The 15630-nt window shown below is 40.4% G+C and overlaps 3 protein-coding genes across 3 annotated transcripts; 2 read left to right on the forward strand and 1 right to left on the reverse strand.

The window, feature by feature from the left end:
- Nucleotides 1-992: 992 nt before the first annotated feature.
- Nucleotides 993-3009, forward strand: LOC106293163 (UPF0392 protein At1g27200). The gene has a single exon (XM_013728835.1). It carries the CDS (start codon nt 1195-1197, stop codon nt 2929-2931), a length of 1737 nt encoding a protein of 578 aa, XP_013584289.1. The 5' UTR covers nt 993-1194; the 3' UTR covers nt 2932-3009.
- Nucleotides 3010-3869: 860 nt separating this feature from the next.
- On the forward strand, nt 3870-6038 carry LOC106293162 (probable inactive receptor kinase At1g27190). The gene has a single exon (XM_013728834.1). It carries the CDS (start codon nt 4047-4049, stop codon nt 5838-5840), a length of 1794 nt encoding a protein of 597 aa, XP_013584288.1. The 5' UTR covers nt 3870-4046; the 3' UTR covers nt 5841-6038.
- Nucleotides 6039-6418: 380 nt separating this feature from the next.
- On the reverse strand, nt 6419-10793 carry LOC106293161 (disease resistance protein TAO1-like). Its single transcript, XM_013728833.1, has 5 exons — nt 10148-10793; nt 8939-10055; nt 8497-8868; nt 6850-8428; nt 6419-6748 (listed from the first exon to the last, which is right to left on the reverse strand). Exons 1-4 carry the CDS (start codon nt 10618-10620, stop codon nt 6872-6874), a joined length of 3519 nt encoding a protein of 1172 aa, XP_013584287.1. The 5' UTR covers nt 10621-10793; the 3' UTR covers nt 6419-6748; nt 6850-6871.
- Between the last annotated feature and the right edge of the window lie 4837 nt (nt 10794-15630).

Consider the following 15630-nt stretch of genomic DNA (forward strand, 5'->3'; position numbering starts at 1 on the left):
TATACAAGTATTAGACCGTCATAAGAGAAAAGAAAATCTTATTCCTAATAGGAATAAAAAATAGTACTTATCCTAAATACATATGGAAAAGGATAAACATCAAGTATAAATAAATGTAAACTCTCATTCGCCTAAATCATTAGCGAATGGGCCGGATGGATAGCTTATGGGCCGGACGGTTTGGGCCTGATATGGGTCGATCACCACTTGGTTTATAACAGTTTAAGGTTTTACACACATATTAAGAACAATAAATACATTATTTTAATTGGTACTTTTTAGTTATATCAATAAAGTTTCACCATTCATATTTTTAATTTATGTTTAAATTTTAAAACTAAATGCATTAATTATATCTCAAAACATCATATATTTATATACAAGATAAAAAGATGGAACATCGTACATTCGTATCCGGAGGAAGTATCCTATAACGTCATTTAAAAGAATACGGCTTCTCTGTCATTTTTCTCTGTAATTTTTAACTCATCAACCCAGACCGACCAATTGTATAGATACACACACTGGAATCAAATTGATAATATAATCACAATCTTGCTTTGTACCAACAGGGTTGGTCCTCCCCTCCGGCGAATATTGAGAAACAATTAACTAAAAGACCACGCAACACAACTGTCGGAGAATCATAGGCCTCTTTTTTTCAAACCCAAAACATTATAAATATACAGTACATAAATAAAAAAGACGATAATGGTCCACCTCGTTGTAAGCATCTTTGGATGGCCACAAGTCGCAAAACTAGTGGCATCTTTCTCGCCTTCATTACTAAACAAACAACAAAAAATCATTAATCCATTAGAAAATGACGTAATCGGAAAATTATTAGTATTAATCGGTGGCTTTCCAATATTATTGCAAAACGCCGACGCCTAACGCGACTCATCACAACACAAACGCGTCTTCCTTGTTTCTTTTCCTTTCTCTATCACAAAACGATTATTTCAGAAAAGGAAAAGGAAATTCATTAAATTAAATATATATATTCCTTCTTTAGTAGAAGAACAAGGTACTTTGGTCGGCCTGCGCAAAAACCAGATCTCTTCTCCCCCGACTAAAACCTTCTTCAGATCAGTTTATTATAGCACCCTGCTCTATCCCCGCCCACCCAGAAGAAAAAGTTTTGATTTTTATATAAATTTAGTGGAGAAAAAAAAAAGAAAGAAGAGGAAGAAGATGATGTTGGAGTATGAGCATGGGAAGAAGAGGAAAGTTCGGAACAGACAGCATCAGCATCAACCTAAAGCACAGTTCTTGTCTCTAAGGTATCTAACGATATGCCTTTGCTGTTTCTTCGTCTTGCTCTTCTTTTTCTTATCCTCCGACCGAATCTCTGTCCGTTCCGATTCTCTGAGACCGTCTCTCCGCGTCCCTGCTCTCTCCGTCTTGTCTTCGATGGATTCGATTCAACGTTCGTTTCACGGTAGATTCCCTCCGCTGAGAGTCGAAGACAGAGTCCAATTCCCCGACCATGTGCTGCTGATTCTCTCCACCATAATCGGGAGAGGTGGGAAGGAACTAGTTTGTGTTTATCACGGAGGAAGAAAGGAAGAGACTTTGGTGTTGCCGTCGATCTCTAGTGATGAATTCGATGAGTTCAGATCGGTTGTTCGGTGCCCTAACGCTCCTTTGAACTATTCTTCGTCTGTTGATTTACAATTCAGTGGAGATTTAGTGAAGAAGAAGAAGAAGATGAGTGATGAGAAGAAGGTTCATGATTGGGCCAAAGTTGGTTACGAGGCAGTGATCGACGGCGACACGGTGGTTGTATTCGTCAAAGGATTGACTCGAAGACCTCACAAGGAGTCAGATCCTTCTTACTACAAATGTCAGTTCGAGACAGGTGTTGAAGTGTTTGTCACTCAAGCTCTCGCTGCAGCGCAAGAAGTTGTGAGGTGTGTTTTGCCTGAGAGCTTGAAGCTAAATCCGGAGATGTTTCGAGTGAGCGTGATCCACATCGATCCTAGAGGAAGATCCACGCCGGCTTTACCATCCGTAGCGCGAGTCTACGGTTCCGAGAAGAGTAGTGTGGTGAAGGTGAAGAAGCATGAGCTTTGTGTTTGCACGATGCTATGGAACCAAGCCCCCTTCTTGCGTGAATGGATTATGTACCACTCGTGGCTAGGCGTCGAGCGTTGGTTTATATACGACAACAACAGCGACGACGATATACAAGAGGAGATTGAATTGCTCAACTCAGAGAATTACAATGTGAGCCGACACGTCTGGCCGTGGATCAAGACTCAAGAAGCTGGTTTCTCGCATTGTGCGGTTAGAGCCAAAGATGAATGCAACTGGGTCGGGTTCTTCGACGTGGACGAGTTCTACTACTTCCCCACGCATCGCTCTCAAGGCTTACCTAGCAAAAACGCTTTAAGCTCTCTTGTGTCTAACTACACTTCGTGGGGTTTGGTCGGAGAGATAAGAACCGAATGTCATAGTTACGGTCCGTCCGGTCTAACTACAGTTCCATCGCAAGGCGTGACGGTTGGTTACACTTGCAGACAAGCGAATCCGGAGAGACACAAGTCGATAATCCGACCAGAGATGCTAACGAGCTCGTTGCTGAACGAGGTTCATCATTTTCAGATGAGGGAAGGAGTAGGGCATATGAGTTTGTTGGAGAGTGTTGCGGTTGTGAACCATTACAAGTACCAAGTTTGGGATACTTTTAAAGCGAAGTTTCAGAGGAGAGTGGCTACTTATGTTGTGGACTGGCGAGAGAATCAGAACCAAGGGTCTAAAGATCGAGCTCCAGGGCTTGGTACAGAGGCTATTGAGCCGGTTGATTGGAACAGACGGTTCTGTGAAGTGTGGGATACTGGTTTGAAGGATTTGGTTTTGTCTAATTTTGCTGATCAAGTGACTGGTTATTTGCCGTGGCAGAGGCAACAACAACTACAACAAGATTGACTTCTTTTTTTTTTGGTTACTTGGTTTGTGAGATTATGTACATTTGACGAGTATACATTAATATTACTTCTTTTGTTATTTAATTGTTTTTTTTTTGTTGGAGAGAATTGAAATGGTTTCTAATTTTGTTTTGTTTAATAGAGTTTACCACATTTGTAAATTTCAATATTTTTTGAATTAATATTTATTTACCAAGGTCTTTTGGATTTTTGTTTGGACTATATTTTTGTCGGTAAGAAAGTTGTCAGTAAGATGATAAAGATAAAGCTTGAAGGAATCTTTAGACCAAACATGTTAATCATTGTCGTTATGGCAGTGGTAACGGATATTACCAATTTGACGATTACCAATCATGAAAGTAAAATAGTAGTGGTATTTAAAAGCGGTTTTCTATCCAAACATACCACACTATCAACGGCTATATCGTTTACTGTTCTCTTTTCCGGTCACCTAGGCTACAAGTCACCGGAAAGAAAAAAACTAGCGAACCCTAACACATTTTGGGCTGAAATGTTAGTAATGGTATACAAGCCCATTGCCCAAAATATAGGATCTTTTTAGTTCTAGTTTGACCTTTTTTTCTCTATCACCATCAACTTGCAAGTTATACTCTTGTGAGTAATGAATGAGCCAGCCTATATTAAATAAAAATAAATCCCAATAAAGTCATATTAATTACAAGTATTTGATATGTTGGTCGTATCATCATTACAAGAAAGAGTCGTGAGTTCTTGATTTGTACTTTGACAACCCAGAAAGAATAACTACCTTTCCTTTTCAAGGATTTGATACCAAACTGACTTGAATCTTCTCTCTGACTCTCAGAGATGCTATTCTAACGGCGTCGTTTAGTTACTGGATGCTTTTCCCAAACAAAACAAACCAGCTAGTAACAAACAAATAGTATAAACAAATTAATAATTATAATCTCTGCAAAATGACTAAAAAAAAGAAAAAAATAGTCAAACAAAACAGAGGAAAAAATAAAGTTGTCTCCTTTTTTCATCAGTAACACAGTCAATGAGCGTTCTTTCCGCCATCGAACTTCTCTGAGGAAAAACAAACCCTAGAGAGAGAGAGAGAGAGAGAGAGACATCATCTTCACAGATCCACCTATGAAGACTCTCTTATGGCTCCTCTTCATCAGCTCGTTTCTATCTTCTTTCGCAGAAGACGACGTCCTCTGTCTCCAAGGCCTAAAGAAGTCACTCACCGACCCTTCGTCACGACTCACCTCCTGGTCCTTCCCGAACTCCTCAGCCTCATCGATTTGCAAGCTCACCGGCGTCTCCTGCTGGAACGAGAAAGAGAATCGCATCATCTCTCTCCAGCTCCAATCTATGCAGCTCGCCGGCCAGATTCCCGAGTCTCTCAAGCTCTGCCGGAGCCTACAGTCTTTAGATCTCTCCGGGAACGATCTCTCCGGCGCGATTCCTTCCCAAATCTGCTCGTGGCTTCCTTACCTCGTCACTCTAGATCTGTCCGGTAACAAACTCTCCGGCCCGATCCCGACTCAGATCGTGGAGTGTAAGTTCTTGAACGCTCTCGTCCTCAGCGACAACAAGCTCTCCGGTTCGGTTCCCACCGAATTGAGCCGGTTAGATCGGTTAAGACGGCTTTCTTTGGCTGGAAACGAACTCTCCGGCACGATACCCTCCGAGCTGTCTCGTTTCGGGGAGGTCGATTTTTCCGACAATAACGGTCTCTGCGGGAAGCCCCTGTCGGGATGCGGCGCGTTGAGCGGGAGGAACTTAACTATTATTGTGGTCGCGGGAGTTCTCGGGGCTGTCGGGTCGCTGTGTGTCGGTTTAGCGGTTTTCTGGTGGTTCTTTATGAGAGAAGGTAGCGGGAGGAAGAAGAGAGGAGGATACGGCGCTGGGAAGTCTAGAGACGATAGCGATTGGATTGGTTTGTTTCGGTCCCACAAGCTTGTTCAAGTCACTTTGTTTCAGAAACCTATCGTGAAGATCAAGTTGAATGATCTCATGGCAGCAACGAACGAGTTTAGCTCAGGGAACATCGATGTTTCTTCCAGAACCGGCGTCTCGTACAAAGCTGATTTGCCTGATGGGTCTGCGCTCGCGGTTAAGAGGCTTAGCGCTTGTGGGGTCGGTGAGAAACAGTTTAAGTCGGAGATGAGTAAGTTAGGCGAGCTTAGACATCCCAACTTGGTTCCCCTTCTAGGGTATTGCGTTGTGGAGGATGAGAGGCTGTTGGTGTATAAGCACATGCCTAATGGCACACTGTTCTCTCAGTTGCATAGCGGTGGACTGTGTGATGCTGGTTTGGATTGGCCCACTCGGCTTACGATTGGCGTGGGAGCTGCTAGAGGTTTAGCTTGGCTGCACCATGGATGCCAGCCGCCGTATTTGCACCAGTTTATTAGCTCCAATGTTATACTTCTTGACGATGATTTCGACGCTCGGATTACTGATTACGGTTTGGCTAAGCTGGTTGGGACTCGGGACTCGAACGATAGCTCGTTTAATAACGGAGATTTGGGTGAGTTGGGTTACGTGGCGCCTGAGTATTCCAGCACCATGGTTGCGTCTTTGAAAGGGGATGTGTATGGGTTTGGGATTGTGCTTCTTGAGCTGGTCACGGGGCAGAAGCCGTTGTCTGTTATAAACGGCGTGGAAGGGTTTAAAGGGAGTTTGGTAGACTGGGTGAGTCAGTATTTGGGGACTGGTAGAAGCAAAGACGCGATTGATAGAAGCATTAGCGGTAAAGGGCACGATGAGGAGATATTGCAGTTCTTGAAAATAGCGTGTAGCTGTGTTGTGTCTAGGCCTAAGGAGAGGCCGACGATGGTTCAGGTATATGAGTCTTTGAAGAACATGGCGGATAAACATGGTGTTTCTGAGCATTATGATGAGTTTCCACTGGTTTTCAACAAACAAGAAGCTTGAGTAACTTTAGAAAGGTATGAGGGATCTACTCTGTATCAAAAGCCTTTTGTTTACTTTATATCTCATTCTTTGTTGCTTCTCCCACTGTTGTTACTTCTTACTGTTCTTGTGTTGTCTTGTGTCCTGCTTGTTGTAAAATTCTGTACATTCGTTGGGTCATTAATGTACTCTTTTGAATGTATGGGATGAGAAGATTTATTTTCGCCTTGTTTCATTATTGTATTGTGAAAAGCTAACAAGTTCTTGGCATTTGGTCTATAATTCATTCCTTAGGTTCCAAATGTCTCTTTGTTTTGAACTGTTGATTTCATCTTTTAATGGTCAAAAGGGTGAAAGCATAGTTTGGTGTGTTGTGATGATATCTTTTGGATTAGATGTGGGGTTTGGTCTTAAGAATAAGACATGAGAGAGTTTTAAAAGAAAGGTTATGGTGGAGGTAGATCTAGAGACGTCTGCGTCTCGCTGAGAGCATAGACACATGAACCTCGACCCCACTTAGTAATAATAACATCGTCTTGTCACCATTTCCTTTTAGATAATCTGTTGGTCTCTCTCTTGTTTGTTACTGTGACAAGCTGTGAAGGTCAATTTTCTTGTATTGAGTAAATTTTCATCTGGCAGATCAAACAGAAACCGATTTATCCAGTTGATTCTGTTCACTCTGAAGAGGAAGAAGGAAAATACTTTTACAGAAAAAAAACACAACAGCCAAAACACATGTCTTCAAGGATGGAGAACACATTCGTTTTGTCTTTTTGTTAACAGTTTGTGTGCAGTTTCTTACTCTCTCTGGTAGCAGATCATGTATGAGTAGAGTCGCCTTCTGGGCTGGCTTCACCTTCATCAAAAAACCTGACAGGGCCCTGCGAGAACCATTCCGGGGTTATGTTTCCAGACAAGCTAGGATTCTGCAGCATTTTCAAAGAAACTTGCAATGAGAAGAAGAAACTCACAAGATTGCAAGAAAGTTGTTAACAAACACTGAGATTTCTAAGTTTGTGAAAATCACCTTGGACAGTCTTTTCTTTACTTCAACGGTGCACTTGGAAATTACATCCGCTCATTTCTAACCGTTTCAGAGCCTTCAAGTTCTCTATGCCTGGAACATCATCCACTTTCTTACAGTTTGTGAGATTGAGGTCACGCAACATCGTCAGCTCTGATAGGTCGGATATACTCTCCAATGCAAAGCAGTTTGCCAAGTTTAGCATCTCCAAGATACATGGAAGAGGAGGAACACACTTGAGCTCTTGACAGTCGCACAATGAAAGTTCTTTAAGACTTGATAACCCCTTGAGGCTAGACGGAAGACTGTGAAACTTATTATTTCCCAGGTTCAGTATCTTCACAGAAGAAAGCTTCTCAAAAACATCAGGGACTTCACCAGATATTCCACAACCACGAGCATCCAGTTCCTCAAGCAACAAGAGATTTGAGAAAGAGTTTGGTATTACAAAACTAGATTTTTCGCATGTACCTGGAGCATCATCACTCTTCATCATTTTCAATACCCTTAAGTTTGAGAGGTTTCCAAAACTTTCTGGCAACTCCATGACCATAGTTTCCTCCATGTAGAGATGGCCAAGAGATTTCAAGTCTCCAAATGAGTTAGGAAGCTTCTTGAGATTCTTACACTTGTTCATTTGGAGTAATACTAGGTTCTCCAGATTTTCAAATCCTTCCGGCAGTTCTTCAATGTTAGAGCCTTCAAGGTATAAGCTATGGAGTGTATCCATATCTCCAATCGTACTAGGCAGAGATTTCAATGATATGCAGTTCCTCAACTCAAGTTTCTGAATAAACCGCAAGTGACTTATCTCTCCTGGTAGAGTTGTAATCGGTGTACTATCCAGCTTAAGTTGGAGAAGAGAGTTTAACCACCCAACTGAACTAGGAACCTCTTTCAGCGATTTGCATACTCCTGCTGAAAAAATAGTCAAACATGGCAGTGAGCCAGGGCTTAGAGGTAGCTCCTCCACTGCGCTTCCATCGATGATCAGCTCTTGTAATGATATAAGCTTATTGATAGTCTCAGGAATCTTAGTAAGGTACGCACAGTGCATCACATGCAGCTTCTGGAGATTTTTTAAATATCCAATTGAACTCGGAAGATTTTGCAGTGAAGTGCTACTAAGATCTAGCTCCTCCAGTGATGTCAATGTTCCTATCCCCATAGGTAGCTCTTGAATAGATCTGCAACTCTTTAAGCTAAGCTTTTGAAGTTTTTCGAGGCGAAAAATTGATCCCGGTAGGTTCTTTATCGCAGTTTCATCAAGAAGAAGCTCTTTCAAACACGGCATGTAACCGATGCTTTCTGGTAACACACTCAGACTTGAACAGCCAGAGAGGTAAAGCTTTTCAAGATGCTTCAGTCCAGAAAAGTCCAAAAGAAACTCAGTGAGGTTTGGACAGTTTCTTAAATCCAGATGAAGTAATTTTCTCAAATTACCAACTGATGCATGAACCTTCACGAGAAGCTTGCATCCCTCGAAAACAAGCTTCTCCAAGGCTATATGTTTTGATAAGTCAGGAATGGCTTCTAAGCTGTGGCAACCACGCAAATTTAATACCTTCAACTTCTCATCCTCCTGCAGACCAGAGAGTGTTTTTAGCAGAGAGACTTTTAACACATGCTAGAGGAAATAAGAAGGCTTACCTTTTTGTTTCCCAAAGTATGGACTCGTCTTATTCCACTATCTGAAAGATCAAGAACTGCGAGTTGCCTAGAAAGAAAACTCGCTGGAACATCTTTTAATGGGCAGCCTCTCCACTGTATCCACTTGAGGTCAGATGGAAGGAGTTCAAGATTTCCTTGCAGTTCCACATGATCAATCTGAAGAAGTCTCAACTTCTTCATTGGCGCAAAATGCTCTACAGGAATGGTGATCTCAGAGCTTGTAGGACATCTTACAAATACATTCTTCAGGTAACTAGACGCAGAGCTGAGGCCTGGATTGTTTTGTAGATTGCTCTGCCCCACAAACTTCTTCTTGAAGTCTAATACAATTCCTCTGATGGATGATGTTCCCTGTCATAACGATCATGGGAATAGATGTCATATACATATGATGATATTATTTCTGTAGATAGAAAACTACCTTGATACTGTTCAATACACTCATGATTTCACCACGGTCCCAGAGTCTACTTCGCTTTCCAGGATCCTCAAGGCTTTCTTCACAGACCATCTGCATTGCCATGTCTCGAATCTCATCATGCACCCAAAGAGTATTGTCTGCTAAGAACTTGACAAGAGACTTCTGTCTAAGAACATTGAGAGCAGCCTCAGCGGTAAACCCACATCCTTTCAGTACGTCGAGAACTTCCTCTTTCGTCATGTCCATTTTAAGAAAGAGACACGCAGTGTCGAGGAAGACTTTCTTCTCTTCATCGTCTAAAGAGTCAAAACTCAGCTTCAGAACGTCCTGAAGACCATTTGGTTTAGTATATTCCAGCTTCTTTAGCTGAACTAGCCATTCCTTTTCCTTTTTGTCATAAAAAAGAGAACCAAACACTTCAACAGCTAGTGGCAACAATCCAGTTATCTTGACGATATTCTCAGATAACTTCAATAGACTCCCTGTTGGCTTTTCTTTTCGTAGTGAATGGTAACTAAACAGCTTCACTGCTTGCTCTTCACTCAAGCAGTTGACCTCATACTTTAAGCTCACAGAGAGTCTATTGAGAATCTCTTCATCTCTGGTAGTGATGACTATAAGAGTTCCTTCACCATACCAACTTCTTTCACCAATTAAGGTATCAACTTGGTCTACGTTATCAATATCATCTAAAACCACAAGAATCTTCTTCTCATGAACTTCTTCTCTTATCATATCCCGCCCTCTGTCAACATCTTCTATCTCAGGTACCAAACCAAGCAGTTCAGTAATCAAAGTCTTTTGTAGATTGACCAAACCATCTTGTCCTGACGATCTTTCTCTAACATTTGAGATGAAAACTCGTTGCTCCTTGAAGTTGTCAACGATCTTGTTATAGAAGGCTTTTGCAAGGGTCGTTTTCCCAATACCACCCATACCGTAAAGTCCCAGGATTTTAACTTGAGAGCTGGATTTAAGGTCGACCAGATTCATCAAATCATCAACACGTGACTCCAAGCCAACGGTGTATTCTCCAACTTTCTCTGGTGTATTTTTCTCCTCAGCTAAAACCCTCTTCACCACAAGCCCTATCATCTCATCCTCATTTTCTCCTCCTCTGCGAATTTCCAAAAGTTCAAGAATCTAACTTCAACCCATCGGTCTATATCTATCTACATGATCATAAAACTACAGAGGCTGTATTTTTACCTGTAAATAAATCCAGGGAGATTTCCAACTATTTTCATAGCTCCTCTCCATCGCTGCATCTCTTCCTTGGTAAACCTTATGGCGTGTGTTTCAAAGTCCTGCACGAAACGACCGCTCTGTTTGCGTACATGGTTGGGATCGACCTTGTAAAAGATTGGTATCATGGGACGATCGAGCGATGAACTCACATCGCAGAGCGTAGCCAACTCATCAAGGCACCAGTGAGAGTCAGCGTAGCAAGGGGAGAAGACGACGAGCGAGGCGGCGGAGTCCTCTATGCCTGCGATGAGGCTTGGATAGATCGCTTGCCCTCGTTCCATGCCTTCGTTGTCGCGGAAGATAAGCGCTTTCTCCTTCACGTGGAGAGCGTCGTAGAGACGCTTTACGACGGTATGACGCGTGTCTTCGCCTCGGAAACTGAGGAAGAAGTCGTACTTGAGCCTATGCGGCTTCGATAGAACGGCAGCCTCCATCTCCGAGCTTCTTTTCTTCTACAAATCAACTGTTAAAGACAAGAATTTCATTAAGATGTCTTCTTTGAAATCTTGAGAGAGAGGAAGCTTTTAGCGACATGTCTTGTAGAGATTCTAAGTCAAAACTCTGTGGCTTTGGCTTTTGCTTTTGCTTTCTCGTTGACCCATCAAAATATATGGAAAAAAGTTTTCTGAACTATTAGCTAATGTATCCAGAACCATCTAAAGTACTGAAATGTGTCCTTAGGCTAAGCTACATAAACCCGTTGAAATATGTCGAATTCACCATCCGGGGTGTAATTGGATCTATTGAAAAGTTCTTGGGGTCCAATTGAATTATTGAAAAGTTCAACTGATCCAAACCTAAAATCAAATCCGGTCACTAGAATTGACCCAGCCTTATTTACGGCAAGAAGAAGAAACATGTATTTATACATACAAATTTATTTTCCAGATTTTTCAAACTAATGCATAAAGTGAGGAGTTCAAGAACAAAGGCTTAGAATCTTGTCTAAACTGATCACACCATTGTCAACAAGAAAAATTCAAACAGAACAAGAGCTTTTACATGTGGAGATATATATATGCTCTAAGCTCTCAAATCTTTTCGTTAAGTTCTTTGACATGGACATTCTTCTTTGTGATCTCCTGCATTTATGAATGTAAAAAGTTTAATACAGACCAGATGACGAGACTACTCAAGATAGTTCTCATGATTCTGTAACAGTTTAAGCTCATGCTTACCTGTTTGAGACTTGAGGCTTTCTCCTGAATGTAAACTGTTTTCCATTCCAGATGATTTTGCTTGTAGGAGAACAAGCATTATATATCCATCTCAACTCATTTTTTTTTCTCAATGTATGCAAATACAACTTTGATTGGATCAAGCTTGTGATTGTTACTTTACTGATTCGTACTCTTCGTCTCAAGAAGCTTGTAAAATAGTTAGTAACATTATTATTTATGTGACGGAACGAGGTAGCTCACTTGGTAAGATCGGGAATGATCCACGTAAATGGGTAACCCCTGGATTATCAAAAAAAAAAAAAAACATTATTATTTATGTTCATTACCTTTTTTTGAATTCGGAATGGCAACAAGAACAACACGAAGATAAGTCGTGGAGTTCTTGCCTAATACTAGCTTCATCCAGAGCACTGTTTCCACTTCCTCTGCTACCACTAGATTCTGAATGATTCAGTGCTCCGTTAAATCGCAGGCGCGTCGGCGGAAACGAAAGTCGTTTCATTTGAACTTGGAAGATGAATAATGGCTGGATTTGATTTTAGGTTTGGACCAGTTGAACTTTTTAACAATTCGATTGGACCCCAAGAACTTTTCAATAGATCCAATTACACCCCGGATGGTGAATTTGATATATTTCAACGAGATTATGTAGCTTAGGAAACATTTCAATACTTTAGATGGTTTTGGATACATTAGTTAATAGTTCATGTAGCTAGAAATAAAACGATAAATAAATTGTTTAAATTTCAAATAATATTTAAGTATAACTAAGTGTTTTATTGCACCATGCGCATGAATTTTTTTTTTTTAAATCTAACTTATATTTAAAAATAAATTTTATTAAATATTATAGATTTTACTATTTTCTTACTAATATTTAATATAGATTTGATATATATTAAATCAATTTGTATAAAACTAATAAAAATGATATAAAATTGTATAATTATCAAAAATTTAGCCTAAACAATATTTATAAAATTTGTAAATATATAAGAAATTAATGATCTTACGATTAGATATTTAAATTTTAAAAAAATTTAGAAATTTTTGAAAGATTTAGTAATACAAATTGTATAATTACACAAAATAATAATATTTTGAAATTTGAAATGTTATATATGAATATATTTATTTTATAGATGATTTATGAGCTATTACGATATTTTAAAAAAAATTATACAAAAAAAAAATATCAATATTGAATGTAATATATGAATTATTACCATATTCTAATAAGTTTGTCAAAAATATAAATCAACATTAAATGAAATTATCCATGTCATATTTTTCTAGAAGACATGTCATCAATTTTAGTAGCCATGTCATATTTGTTTTGTTAAATTGATTATAAATAGGACATGTGGCAAAATAACTTCGCAGATATAGTCTAGGGGATACGATGTAAATGTTGTCAACTTCAAACTTATATTCTGCAGTTGCATAAACTATTTGTTTTGGTCTTCAAATAATATTTTTATCAATCAATCTATTATTATATTATGTGGGGCTTATGTTACCCATTTGTTGCGGAATACAAGCTCATAATACCCCATTCTCTTTCACTACTCATACGATTCATCCTTGTTCATGACTCAAGAATTGTTCACCCAGTTCACGGCCGCAGCGCGCTATATCTGGAGTGGATCCAGGATCCACAACATCCACTATGAAGTATCGGAAAACACCTTCGATGTGGTTTACAAGATCATTACTCTCTCTGTCGTGGGTATACAAACCCTAGAGAATATAAAGAGATTACAAGAGAAGTACATGGCTCAGAGCTAAGCGTAGGATTACATATCTATCACTAGCTTACTCTATCTCTCCAAGAGACGCCATGGAAGCTCCCGCCTCCTAGAGGCTCAGCTTGAGCTTGGAGATCCCTGTTGTGATCTCTCCTTCTTTGTATCAGCACTTGACCTAATGGGCTTCAACTATTAGGCACATATGTTGTCCGCGCGTAACTTGTGCAAGACGGCCCAACATTGAACATGTCTGATGGGCTTTGACCAAACCTCACAAAAATCCACCTGTTTGGTCCACCTGTTTGGTCCAAGTCCATAACCCTTACGTTGTGCTGACACCTCTTGATGCTTGAGCAAGCCTGCTCATCTTCTGCATCTCCTTGTCTTCTCTTATCTCTTCTCACTTCTCTCAGCTCCCCCTTGAGCCAATCTTGAAATTCCTTCATGATCTTCTTTAAACATGCATAAGCTTCAACTTATACACCACAACCGCTCAAGTAGATTATAACACTTAAATCTACTTAGCCCCATCAATGAACATAGACATCACGCCTGATGGAAGGTATGTGACAATCCCATTGCCATTCTGAATATCCATCACCTTCATCTATTGTCTTGAGTTGCGAACCAAGCTGCTACACTCCAAATGTCAAGCTCAACTCCTCATTGACGTCGTGTTACTTCATATCTTGTTACTCCTCGTGAACTTATCAACAACACAACCTTGCTGTCAAAATCACGAACCTGTTAGTCATTGAACCCGCCAGTAGCCAGATGAGTACCGGCCATCGATGAGTACCTGGCCATTTGCTAATGGACTTTCCTGAGGACATTGCCTCAATATTCCCTGTGATGCGACCATATATCCAGAACCACACTTGTTATGTTCCCTTAAATGCAATCGGCTTTTCCTTGCATTTAAACCTTCATGAAAACTTCTTTCAGTTCCATGACTTGAGCTTAAGATGAGCCTGCTTGTGGAGAACAAGTCTTATCCTTCCTGAGATGGACAAACTGTGAGATAATTCTCTGCAATCCCTGCAATGTCTTCTAACAGTTTCTTAATTTGCTTCATCTCACCATTATTCATCTTCACTTCTTAATATTTCAGTATCTCTTGATACTTACTTCCCTTCAGTTTAACCAAGTACCTCACCACGTGTTATCTTGCATCATACTCAGCTATGATTTTGTGGTCCTTTGTATCAACCTCACTGTAGTGTACTCATGATACAAATGCCGATTTCACTTGTTTTGCCTACAAGTTACTTTATGTAAGACTCCTCTTACAAATCTCCTTATGATGCGCCTTGTACTTGTTAACTGACCTTGACATTCCTGGGCTTGACATACTGAACATATCCACGACCCTCTTGTCATGGAATAATCTTTCCTTTCAGCTCTTAGTCCCTTGAGCTGACCATGTTGCTAACCAAAACTTTTACCCTTCAGCTGAACCAATCAAGACATCTTCTAATAAGTGACTCACTCCACCTGGAATCAGATTATATATATCTATGATGCATCAATCCTTATATAATCTGAGTGGCTCCACCTGAATTAAATAACCCTTTAGAAGTACCAAGTCTCTGTAACTAAGTTTCTGCAACTGTTTATTGTTCATGTCGACCTTTCACTGTATCTCTCATCATCCAACCCTGTGATGCTCCTGAGATACTCCCTTACAGCTTCTCTCGTGTCAAAAATCGAACCCATGACGAGTTTCTCAAGCTGTAACTAAACCTGAACCCTGATTTGTTCAAGCATGAAGTTCCGACCCGGTCAAGTCTGCAAATTTCTCCTTTTGCTTTTGAGCTCTGATTCTTGTCTGAGAGCTCCACCTTGACACTTATGGTCGTGACACCAGACTGGTGTTCCTTACTCCTCTTCTGAGTCTATTCATCTTGAATTTCCAACTCAGGCATCCACGACGATTCCTCTAAGGTATAACTCACACACGCGTCTACTAGCTGTAGTAGCGACTTTCTGCTTCTTGAACAAGTGTTGATGACTGTTGTCTCATATCCTTTATCCTCAGGATTACAACCAGTCGTAAAAACATGTTCAACCCGATTCCGCCTGCGCATTTTTCTCTGTCATTGACCAGAATCTTCAAACTAAATCTAACCTTGAATCGCCTTTTCCCTTTAGGTTCTTCCTGTCACTCACACGACCTCACTAAAGCTACTACATATTGTTACCACAAATAGCCATATGCTCCAACATACCCTTGTGTAGGATTTTACACCCTTTGTCCTTGCTCTAGTTGCTTCTTCGTGGAGGTACAACCTATTCCTGCCACACTGACATGGTGACTATTCTGGCTTTCTTCTTATAGCCAGAAACTTTCCGTGTCACTCTCACGACCTCACTAAAGCTGCTACATGATGTTACCACAAATAGCCATTTGCTCCAGCATATACTTGTATAGGCTTTTACACATTTTTCCCTTGCTCTAGTTTCCTCTTCGTGGAGGTACACCATGTTTCAGTCACACTAACTTGGTGACTCCTCT

Source organism: Brassica oleracea, chromosome C5, assembly GCF_000695525.1.
Source record: "Brassica oleracea var. oleracea cultivar TO1000 chromosome C5, BOL, whole genome shotgun sequence".
Lineage (NCBI taxonomy): Eukaryota > Viridiplantae > Streptophyta > Magnoliopsida > Brassicales > Brassicaceae > Brassica > Brassica oleracea.